Raw genomic sequence first — 12,717 nt, forward strand, 5'->3', positions numbered from 1 at the left:
ATGCGGAGAATACTCAGGATATTGCTCCCGCACCTCAGCCTCCAGGTCTCGGGTCCACTCGGAGCCCCTTTGATGTTGTCCTCGTACCTTTACCAAAGGTATCTCCTTGTTGTGCAAGATCTTCATCTTTCTTTCCAAAATAGTTACCGGTCTCTCAACATAGTTCAAGCGCTCATTGACTTGAATATCGTCTAAGGAAACCACTGCATCCTCATCTAATATGCACTTTCGCAGCTGCGATACATGGAAACTGTTGTGAATCTAACTGAGCTCCTCAGGTAGATCCAACTTGTAAGCAACCTTGTAAACCCTAGAAATCACTCGAAAGGCCCAATATACTGGGGACCCAACTTCCCCCTCTTCCTGAAGCGTATAAAACCTTTCCAAGGTAAGACCTTTAGTAATACCATATTGCCGACCTGAAACTCCAACTCGGATCAGTGTCGGTCAACATAGCTTTTCTGCCGAATCTGAGCGGTCTGTAGTCTCTACCTGATCTGCTGAATAAGCTCTATGGTCTGAAGGACTGCTTCGGTCCTTCCCATGACCCTGTGACAAACCTCCCCCTAACAAACTGGGGTGGTACGACATTTGCACCCATACAAGAGCTAAAATGGCGGAGCACCAATGTTGGAGTGATAACTATGGCTGTAAGATAACACCAAAAGAGGTAGGTAGGAATCTCAACTCCCACCAATATCAATAAAACATGCTCGCAATGTATCCTCAAGGGTCTGTATCGTCCGCTCACTCTGGCCATTAGTCTGCGGATGATAAGTAGTGTTGAAATGCAACGTCATGCCTAGTTCCTCGTAAAACTTCTGCCAAAAATGGAAAGTGAACCAAACATCACAGTCTGAAACAATAGTAATCGGGACTCCATGACAAGCTACGATCTCTCGAACATACACATCAGCCAACTTCTCGGCCAAAGAACTCTCGAGAATCGCCAAAAAGTGGGCACTCTTGGTCAATCGATCAACAATGACCCATATAGCATCAAAACCCTTTGCCATCTTCGGCAACTTGGTAATAAAATCCATAGAAATCTGCTCTCATTTCCACATGGGAACCTCCAGAGGTTGCAGCTTGCCATGTTGCCTCTAATGCTCAGCCTTGACCATCATGTACGTCAAGCATCTCTCAATATACCAGGCAATCTCCTTCTTCATACACGGCCACCAATAGCTGAATCTCAAATCCTGATACATCTTGGTGGCCCCCAGATGAATAGAAAAACGAGACTTATGAGCCTCCTCCAACACAATCTGTCTAATCCCACCAGAAACTGGAACCCAAACCCGACCACACCGGTCAACAACCCTCAACTATCTGTGACAAATCTGTCAATCTCTCCTCGGATCCTTTCCTGCTTCCAGTTTTTCTTCCGAACGCCTTCGCATGAGCCTCCCTAATCAATCCCAAAAGCGAAGAATCAACGGACATCCTCATACACATCTCCCTATCAGAATACCCAGCTGACTTGTGGCTTAAAGCATTCGCTACCACATTCGCTTTACGTGGATGCTAAAGGATCCCGCAATCATAATCATTGACTACATCTAGCCACATGTGTTGCATCATGTTTAGGTTCGGCTGGTCCATCAGATATCTCAAACTCGTGTGATCTGTGTAGACCATATAACGGAACACATATAGATAGTTTCTCCAAATCTTGAGGACGAACACCTATGCCCCCAACTCCAAATCATGTGTGGGATATCGCGACTCATGCGGCTTCAGCTGCTGCGAAGCATAAGTAATCACTCGTCCTCTCCGCATGAGGACTGCCCCTAAACCGGTGATGGATGCATCATAGAATACTACAAAATCCTCAACTCCCTTCGGGATGGTCAACATCGGGGCCTCAAATAACCTCTGCCGAAGAGTCTCAAATGACAACTGCTACTTAGGGCCACATCGGAAACCCACCCCCTTCCTCATCATACGGGTAAGGGGTACCGCAATCTTGGAGAATTCTTGAATGAATCTCCGATATTACCCTGTCAAACCCAAGAAACTCCTAATCTATGAGGGAGATTTCGGAACCTCCCACTGCAGCATAGCCTTGATCTTGTCCAGATCAAGAAAAATCCCATCCTGGTTCACGAGGTACCCTAGTAACTGGACCTCTCGTAACCAAAACTCTCACTTCAAGAACTTGGCATAAAGTCGTTCTTGCCTCAAAACCCCAAAAGCTCTCGACGGTGCTCCTCATCTCTCAAAGAGGTTATCAATCCACGAAAGGGCATATCGGTTCTTCACCGTTAACTTGTTCAACTCCCTATAATCAATGCACATCTGGTGTGAACCATCCTTCTTCTTGACGAACAATAGCGACGATCCCCATGGAGAACTACTTAGTCTAATGAACTCCTTTCCTAGCAGCACCTGCAGCTAAGATGACGACTGCTGCATCTTAGGCGGTGCCAAGCGGTATGGCGCCTTAGCAATTGGGGTCACACCTTGTACAAGGTCAATCTTGAACTCGACCTGCGTCTCGGGAGGTACACCAGGTAACTCCTTCAGGAATACTTCAGCAAACTCCCTGATTACTGGAACCTATGAACTGAAATATGATCCTCAACTCAAATGTCAACCACGTAAGCCAAAAAACATGCACACCCATGCTAAATATACTGACGAGCCTTGATTGTCGAACAAAACCTTGAACTGACATTGGTGCTCTCTCTATAAATAACCAATTCTCCCCCACTTGGGGTTCGAACTACCACTCGCTAGCCCTCAAAATCAATCATGGCGCCAAACCTACGCAGCATGTCCATGCACACATCCCCAATGCAAATAGGGATCAGATCAATCGGATAAGGCACCTCGGAGAACTCTAGAACACAACCTTGATATACCACAGATGTAAAAACCCCGTGTTCATTGGTGAGACAAACCCTTAATGGACACTCTAACTCCCCAATAGGCATATCAAACTCCCTACTGAATGATCGTGATACAAAGGACTGACTCGCACCCAAGCCAAACAACACAAGTGAAGGTAAATAGTTCACTGGGAACATACCTATCAGGGGCATACATATAAGCATAACATATAACATAATTAACTATTAATAATAAATAAAAACATACCTACCACATCATCTGGAGCTACTCTGGCCTCCTAGGTAGTGAGCTGGAAAGCACAACCCCGAGCAATCAAGGACTTCGCCCTCCTCTAGCGGCCATCAGTGATACTCAAAGTAGCTGGCATCGGGCCGTGCACCGGCTTGGCAACGAGCAATAGATAGTTGACCTTCACATGGCCAACCTAATCACAATGATAGCAAATCATGGAACTCAAATTAGGGCCAGCTGGTGGCAATCCCTTTCATAGTGCCCTCTTTGCCATATTTATGGCACACACCACCTGATCGACATTCCCCCTCATGAACCTTGACGTACCTCCCACAAGTGTGGCTCCTCTGACTCCTAGATCTAGTATCAGCAGCCTTGAACAACTTGGGTGCAGGCTGCGACTGCCCCGTGGCAAGTCTCTGCTCCCTCGTTTGGATCTCCATCTCAATCTCATGCCACCTAGTGGCCTCTTGCATCTTCAAAAAAGAACCATATCGTCGAATGGATACAAACTACTTGATATCCGTCTTGAGCATGATCAAGTAACAGGTCATCTGAGCCTGCTCAGAAGCATTAAACTTAAGACAAAACATGGCCCTCTTTGTGAACATCTTGGTGATCTCCGTCACCGACGCATCCCCCTGCCTCATATCCAGATACTCTTAGGCCAACCTCTCACGCTCCACTAGTGATACATATCTCGATCGGAACATCTCCAATAACTGCTCCCAAGATACAACAGCTCTCTGCTCAGTAGAATACGAGCTAGTAACAAGTCTCCAACAATCCTTCACTCTGGACCTCAGAAGACTCAGAGCACACTTGACCTTCTAGTCAGCTGAGCAAGATCAAGTGAAGAAACATCCCTCAATGTTATACGACTACCTTATTGCTATGATCGGGTCCTGAACTCCATCAAATGTCAGGGGATTTGTATTGTCAAAGTCCCGATACTAGAAGACTCTTCCATCACCAACCCCAGTTGCGGCAACGGCTTTGGTGGCTGCAACAGCAGCAGCCTCAAAGCAACATAATTGTCACAACTAGCAAATTTAGGGTCGAGATGTTTATTCATGTACAAACAATTTCTCTATGTAACCTTGTTGCATTAGATTATAGAAATTCAAACGACAATGTTATATGAGTACATGTATGCATACACTAAGAAATCAAGATGTAATAGCCTTTTATAAGACCAAGTTTAATAGCTAAACAAAAACCAAATTATAGACTTGTGGTTATGTGTTTTCGGACCAAATAACCCTAGGCCAAAAACTCTCCTTATTGGGCCTTTTAAAACCGAAAACTCTTTTATTTGGGCCATGTCAAACTCGAGAACCAATATCTAAAAAACCGCAAACCTTGTGTGAGAGGAGAGTGTTTTCATCCACCCTGGAACCAAAAAGCCTCCTCCAAGCCAAAGAATTCGGTTAGGACATAAGACAAAAAAATGGCAAATGTTGACACCTCATAGCTTTACCCTTCATTACCCACCAAATTTCCACACCACACCCCTTAATACACTTCATGCTTCCATGCAAAACCCTCAAATGACCAATATGTATAGATAAAAGCCATCACTCTCCCTTCCTTTTAAACATGGCCGATGAGAGGAAGCTCTCACACTCTTACCATTTTTTCCTACTCTAACTCTTCTTTCTCTCTCAAAAATTCGTCCAAGCTTCTCCAAGTCTCGACACCACCAAGCCAACTCTTGTGATTTCGGTTAGTATCTTCACAAATCCTAAGTATTTTTACATATTTCCTTATCAAGTTCTCCATGTTTACACACATTTTCATGTCTTAATTCCCTAGAACACCAACTTTTTCCAAGAAGTTCATCAAGATCATCATATTCTAAGCTCGACATCGCCTTCATCTTCCTTCCCACCACACAAAATACCAAGGTGAGCTTCATAGCCCCAAGTTTTCGTGTTTTATATGTTTTTAACCGCGGCAGGGGGGGGGGGGGGGGCGAATACAAGTCAAATTTCATTTACCAAATGGTTATTTGCATGCATCAACTTGTTTATGGAATAATTTATGCTTATGATGTTAAAAGTTTCATATATACATACATACATAAAAATCGCGTTTTCTAAGGTCCTTATAAGCCTAGATGCGTTTGTCCATTGGACTTTAGCATGTACTATGATTACTTTTTAAATATGGAACAAATTCTTGTATAAAAAGGTTGATATTATTTGTAAACTACCTAAAAATCATGACATGTGTGTTTGTCACCATCTTTGTTACACAAAAATCGTGTTTATAGGTTTATTCCCACAAATATATCGAAAACAAAATATTTTATATGACCAAATATGTTTGACTCTTGGACACTTGCATGTCTCGCTTTTGTCAAATTGAAATTTACTCAAATATTGGTACAAAATGTTAAAGATATCATTTGATTTGCTATAAAAATCGTGATCCGCTAAAGTTGACCAAAATAAACTATTTTGGTTTACGAAATTTTAAACCGGAAAAATATGAGATGTGCAAGAACTACAAATTGATTTTTACTAAAATAAACTTTTCTAGTAAAAATTGTCGTAATTATCGTCGTCACTATTTTGATGGGGTTAAACCCAAAAATATTATGTTAGGTTTCCAACATATATTACAAGTATACATAACTACAATTGACTATTTATATAAAATTTTATAAATAGTTTGAACAAAAAGATATATAAAACAAACTGCTGATGGTATAGCTTGCATGTCATAAAGAACATGTCGTAAAATGTCATAAAATACATGTCATGAATTTTCAAAAGTACAATTATTCTATGATACAAGAAAAATGAGTCGTAGTTCACGTAAACCAGTTAATGCTCTTGTGAGATGTTCTCTTCACCGTACCTACCTAGCGTATATCTTAAGTCATGCATTATAACCAAAGTTTCCTGGAGGGAGAGTAAAACTGTTGTGTATAGATCTATATGGGATTGATAACCCCACACCTCAGTTATTCACTATAGTTAGACCGGCAAGTCTTGGGTGACAAAAGTCCTACCAGTTCGGACGCCTAAAGAACATCGTGTTCAGGCATATCAGTCATATTAGCATGGTTATAACAACTCACATAGGGATTAAAATACTATCTCGGTTTACGGGAAGCTTACATTTCATTAGTTTTTCTAAAATATATAACTACATACTATTGTTCAGTACAACAACCCTCATACATTTTTGGTCTTAAGGTTTAAGACTACAATTTTCATACATCAGAAAATATTGGATTTTTTGGGAACATGCATTTTATAAGTATAAGGAAAGTATACAAGGGAAATACATACATCTACAGTTCATACATAAGAAAATATTGGATTTTCTGGGAACATACATTTGACACTACAGTTTTCATATATTTTACAATTACAAGTAAAAGAAACAAAGGACATGCATACATATATTCTCAGTTTTTGGTATAAAAACTACAACTCATTTTTATAGAAAATATCGGATTTTTTGGAAATATACAAGCCTTTACCAAACAAAGATGTTACAAACCTTTTTCATACAAATATGCTTATGAACTCACAAACATTCAATGTTGATGTTTTTCAAAATGAATTGTATTTTCAGGAAACCAGTAGATAGGTATGCAACCCTTCTTGAGGGTCGACATCATCGTTTCATGATTTCTACTCTTCGGTTATCTGTATTAAACTTTTGAACAAGTAAAGTGTTGTAAACGATGTAAACTTGTATTATCAATGTATGAATGTTTGGTTTTCTATGTTTCATTACTATTCAATTGCTATGATATTGTACATGAAGTCACTCCAACCGCCCCCATAGGTTTCCACCGTCCTGGTTTGGGGGTGTGACAATAACGCTCATCAAAATACTCTACTACGGCGGTCTTGATAGACCCGAACATCTTTGGCAACTGTGCTCGAAAGTGAGTAACAACCTCTTCCTGAAGAATCTCCCTAATCATGTCCTTGGACACAGCTTGCCAGTTCCCGATCCCGATCCGGATCCAGCCTCAAATCATCTCGTCGTAATCATATAGAAAATAAATCAGGGAGATATCAGATAACACGCATATCTGATATACGTTGATGTACACCCAGGGTACACCACGTACGCATGACGTACTTCGAAGTCCCAAAATTACAATAATATCGTTAGGGTTCCATTGCATACTTTCTTGAACTAAGGGACCAAAATGCAACATAAATAAATTAAAGGATTGAAATTAAAAGTATTTCAACATCGGAATGTTACAATTTATAAATGTTTCTCCTTTTTTATATGTGTTTTTAGCATCTTACCAAACATAAATAAATAAACATAAACAAACTAAATTTTAAATTAACCAACACAAACATGAAAAATTGTTGGTTTATCTTCTATATATTCGTTTTGTTTATTTGGTTCAACTTAAACTAACAAAAATGAAGTTCTTACCATTATTTGCTCGGCTCGTTTCCTAATAGTGTATGTCATTTTTTTAGATGTGCAATATGAGAGGTGATTACTTATAATAAGAAATTTAGATGAGGTTGATAACTTTGTTTGATAAATAAAATTACATCCTTAAGATTAAATTTCATTAGAATTTTTTTCCTAAACATATAAACATGCGAAAATTATGTAGTGGTGTGTTAAGTGTTGTCCATAAAGAATCATGGCCCCAATCTAATTTAGCCCAAAACCCGTTTTCAAAATGGACTCTCCAAACCCGATGACAATCTTCATCATCTTATCCATTCCAGAAACTCTTTAATCCCTTTGCAAAACCCCCTCACACTCACAGGGGATTTTCTTCCAATGGCTTCTATCTTCTCCCTCGCTTCACCCTCTTCATTACTCACCAACCATTCTTCTAATTTCAAGGTACACTCTACTTTCCTTCATCTGCAATTTGGTTGAATCTATGTCTAATTGTCTTACTGTCTATATATATCTTGCTTATTCTATCTTTTGACAAACAGGGGAATGTAAGAACTCTCAAGTCAAGCACTTGTCAGTTTCCTTCAAAAACAAATTACAATAACCACAACACTGTACAACAACAAAGGAAATCGTTAATTGTAGCTTCATCGTCACCGATTCCCTCGGCTGTAGTCAGTTCAAATGTTCGATACCGACTGGACAATTTGGGACCCCAACCTGGTTCTAGAAAGAAAGCCAAGAGAAAGGGAAGAGGTCATGCTGCTGGCCAAGGTGGGAGCTGTGGATTCGGAATGAGAGGACAGAAATCCAGATCAGGACCCGGTGTGCGAAGGGGTTTTGAAGGTGGTCAAATGCCGCTTTATCGTCGGCTTCCAAAATTAAGGGGTATTGCAGGAGGTAATAAAAACTTCTTTTCGCATACTCTTTCTTATTCTTCTGATTATTTAGGTTGATTTTATGAGTGAATTTCCAAGCTTCTGATACTTGAACTTTGTTCGCCTACCACCTGTTCGATGAAATGCCTTTCTGATACTTGAATTACTCTAATGTCAATTGAATCAAGGCATGCACGCTGGATTATCCAAATTCGTTCCAGTTAACCTAAAAGACATAGAAACTGCTGGATTTGAAGAAGGTGAAGAGGTTTCACTAGAATCCTTGAAAGAAAAGGGCTTGATCAATCCCTCAGGAAGAGAAAGGAGACTTCCTCTCAAGGTAACCTTCTATTCATCCAACAATGAAAGCGTTTGAATTTACTGATATACCCTCTGATTGTTTTATTAGATTCTTGGTGATGGTGAACTGAGTGTGAAACTAAACTTCAAAGCACGAGCCTTTTCTGCACAAGCAAAAGAGAAGCTTGAAGCTGCTGGCTGTTCATTGACTGTGTTACCTGGCAGAAAGAAATGGGTGAAACCATCAGTGGCCAAGAATATTGCCCGTGCTGATGAATACTTTGCCAAGAAACGGGCGGCAGCTGCTGCGGCTGGTGGTGGTGAGTCGCCGGAAACACCTTCTTCCACCGCTTAAAACCCACGCAAGTGAAAATCGGATTTTTTGTTGTTGTAAGAAGATTGGAAGTTAGATGTAAAGCCACATTGATTCGTATTTTGTTTGTCTGGAATCTTATTTTTTTTTAATCTCTTTGTTATCATCAAGAATCTAAAGATCTCATCTTTTGCTTTCAAATGTCAATATTCTCATTTGGTGATTGATTGATCTTCTTGTAGAGTTTGTGTACAACTTGATTTGTGTAACTTTTAGTGTTGAAACTTGAAAGCTTGAAAGTTTACCTCTTGTTTGATTATGTGAAAAATTGTTGGGATGTTATAATCAAAGAAACATGTAGAAAATGTCAAGGGAGGTCAAGGGTTCGAATATATGCTCCCACAAAAATGTTCAAAAGCGGTGATTAATGTGTTGTTTGTTTTTTCAAGAAAAACCATTTCTGGCTGCGCAGGGCAACACACTTGCAGTATATCGTCTTTTGCAGTTGTTTGTTTTCTAGACTACTTTTAAATTGAAAACTATTGTGTGTGTTGCATGGTGCAACACTGAATCTTTGTTTTCAAACCACTTTCCAAAGTTATATTATTCAATATAATTTTTTTTTTCAACAATATGGATATTATTTTAATAATATTATGAAGGAGATTATAAACAATTCAAGTATATTTTACATAATTTCAAAATCATTTGGTAAATATCATATAAATATTTTTTTGTGTTATATTGTCTGTAAACAAATATTAATAAATTTTAAAGCTAATCATTATAATTACCAAATTTATTGAAGTTAACCGGAAAAACAACAATCGTTTTTGAAAATTTAACAAAATGAAAATGTTCGCTAAATTAACAATTTTATTTATTGTTGTTTAACAAATATTATATTTAACTAGTTGTGAAACTTGTATATTATACGGGTTTATTAAAATAAAATGTTAAATAGAAACAATTAAATGGGAAGTTTATTTGAATTTGAAAATTATGAGGAAAAAAACATGAAAAATATAAATAAATAAAAATTATATGTTTAGTTATCAGATTTATGTATTAAACGGGTTAATTATAACAAAATGTTAAACATAAAGGTTTAAACCGTAAATTTATTTGAAATTGAAATTGAAATTTAAAATTAATAGTTATTATGATAGGTTTAATTTATGGAAACTAAATTAATGATATACTGTAAAATAAAAAATAAAGTAAATGACAAATGGAAAATAAATATATCTCAAAATTATGATAAAATGACATGTGGACTATTGAGTAAGAAAATGACATGTAGCAAAATAAATTCTTAACTGTTAGGGTAGATTATTTAATATAAACGTCTTTAAAAATCATATCATCATTAATAATATTAATATTTGATTTGCATGTGATTAAACTAAATAAAATTTCAATTTAAAATTATATTTAATTATTATATGGTTAATTTCAGTTTATTGCAGCGGTCTGCAAACGTTAAAAACAAACAAACTTTTTTTTTACAAGCTGCAACCATTTGGTTTATCTCTTCTGCTGCAGAAGGAGGTTATAGGATTCGAAGAAAAAATGGGCCCAAATATGGTTATGGTGTGAGAGCCGGTTATAATGGGCCCAGATGTGGTTAATAGTTCAAACTATGAAACCCAATCCTTAACCTTGGTTATAATGGGCCCAGATGTGGTTATGATGTGATGTGAGGAGAAAATGGAAAACTATAAATGACATCTTTATTTATTGTTACATTACATATGGATTTAATGCATGAATAATTTATATGAAATATAGTTTTTATGCAAAGCACATGGTGGTGGTTATTAATTTTAGTACTTTGCCTGTGGGTCACTAAAAGTGGTTGAGTGTTGGTAAAGTACCATGACCAGTGACCACATAAATAATTATTAGGATATTACCACACCAAATTAAGATTTTTTAACTTTACCATTCATTGTATTTGATTAAAAAAAATGAAATGGTATATTATGTTTCTATATTTTAGATCAAACATTTATACACTACCGCTAAGATAAGACTTCAATCAAAATATGTATTTATTTGTTTCTTTAATAATCATATAAAGAAAGATGAAAATTGAAATGACAATTGACAAATATCTAACACTTCAAGTGTACAATAAAGTACTTTTTAAATATCGGTTTTCTCGTTTTGTCATTTAAAAAAGAAAAAAAAATCGGTTTTTCTCGTGTAGTTATTGTTGTTTTTGCTTGATTTATCTCCATAATAAAGATTTTGCGTTTGATATTTAAAAAATTTAATTGAGCAATCTTCTAATGTTGATGCTATGTTTATTACAATAGAATTCTGATAAAACTGTTAAATAAGAGTGACTAACTTGACAAATATATATATATATATATATATATATATATATATATATATATATATATATATATATATATATATATAACCTGAATTTTCAAGAAATAATTCTTAAAAAAAACTGAGAATTGTTATCGTCATAAACAGTAGTTCAATGGTATGCAACGTGTATGGGCCAATGGGGGGACTCAATAATTGTGCTTTTCAATTGATGAATGTTGCTTGCTTTTTAATACACCTAATTACATGGGATAATAATATAACATTTTTATAAATTTTTTATTTTAATTTTATTTTAACTAAAAAATATTTGTAGTTGTGTTTCTTTGCCTTTATTCAAAACTATATAGATTTTATGCTCAAAGAACATAATCGGTTATATGTGTCGTCTAAATCTCTACACTGAGTATAAGATTACAAAAATATCGTACATAACAATTTTTGATCATACATAACAATTTTTGTTTTAAAATATTATATTATATAACCTTTAAAACATCAATTTTTTATAAAAAAATTATTATACTTCCCTTATAAAAAATAAAGTTTAACGAATAATGACATCATAAACAATAGGAAACATTGTCAAGTTAACTAAAATTTTAAAAATCTTAGAATACAAAACTATTTTTAAACATTTTATATTTTGGAATACTCATCGTCATCATTATTTGTAAAAGAAATGTCTTTTTCAAATAGAGGGCAATTGGGAAAAGCATGTAACATGATTATGAAGTATTTTAATTAAATTGACTTTGACAAGAAAATTCAAACCACATGTTGAAAGTGTGCACTCCTCGCCTATATGTGGAGATTAGTATTATGTGGCTGATTTTAAAATTTTCAGAGGTCAATTTCAAAATTGGATTGATGCAATAACTACTACAGTTTACAACCATTAAAATTCACAAATGCATGAAAGGTTTGAAGGCGAGTGAAGTGATGGTGGCATTGGCAAGCGGCAATAGTGGTCATAACAAAATGAAGTAATGTGATGGACAAAAAAATTGTTTGAGCTGACCTACTAGCTGAAAATCTAACTGTTAGTTGAAAAACTAGTAATTAAATAAAAAATTAGTTGATAGCTGAAAAGCTAGCTGATAAAAAATAACGTTTGGTAAAACTAGCTGAAAAACTAGATGACATGTAATAAATATGTGTTTTTATAATTAATTAAGTGATGTATTTGAAAAAAAAAAATTAAAAGGCTCCTAAAAAACTAGTATAAGTAGCTTTTCAAAAAGCTAGCTTATAAGCTACTTTTTGGCATACCAAACACGACAACATAAAAAAAAACTCAAAAAATAACCTAGCTTATCAACTAGTTGTGGTGCGCCAAATATAGCATTATCAAAACTTTTATAATCTAAAAGCTATTTTATATGTTTT

The 12,717-nt window shown here is 36.2% G+C and overlaps 1 protein-coding gene across 1 annotated transcript; it reads left to right on the forward strand.

Moving 5' to 3' along the window:
- Nucleotides 1-7,800: 7,800 nt before the first annotated feature.
- Nucleotides 7,801-9,186, forward strand: RPL15 (ribosomal protein L15). The gene is made up of 4 exons (XM_078985052.1): nucleotides 7,801-7,938; nucleotides 8,037-8,394; nucleotides 8,561-8,712; nucleotides 8,782-9,186. Exons 1-4 carry the CDS (start codon nucleotides 7,873-7,875, stop codon nucleotides 9,025-9,027), a joined length of 822 nt encoding a protein of 273 aa, XP_078841178.1. The 5' UTR covers nucleotides 7,801-7,872; the 3' UTR covers nucleotides 9,028-9,186.
- Nucleotides 9,187-12,717: the final 3,531 nt, after the last annotated feature.

The sequence above is a fragment of the Lactuca saligna genome, chromosome 3 (genome assembly GCF_052625555.1).
Source record: "Lactuca saligna cultivar CGN05327 chromosome 3, ASM5262555v1, whole genome shotgun sequence".
NCBI lineage: Eukaryota > Viridiplantae > Streptophyta > Magnoliopsida > Asterales > Asteraceae > Lactuca > Lactuca saligna.

Excerpts from the sequence above, each read along its gene's own strand:
- RPL15 (XM_078985052.1), top strand. The coding sequence starts at position 7,873 with ATGGCTTCTATCTTCTCCCTCGCTTCACCCTCTTCATTACTCACCAAC. Across the intron at positions 7,939-8,036 it reads ACCATTCTTCTAATTTCAAG|GGGAATGTAAGAACTCTCAA; the intron begins GTACACTCTACT and ends TTTGACAAACAG. Across the intron at positions 8,713-8,781 it reads AAAGGAGACTTCCTCTCAAG|ATTCTTGGTGATGGTGAACT; the intron begins GTAACCTTCTAT and ends TTGTTTTATTAG.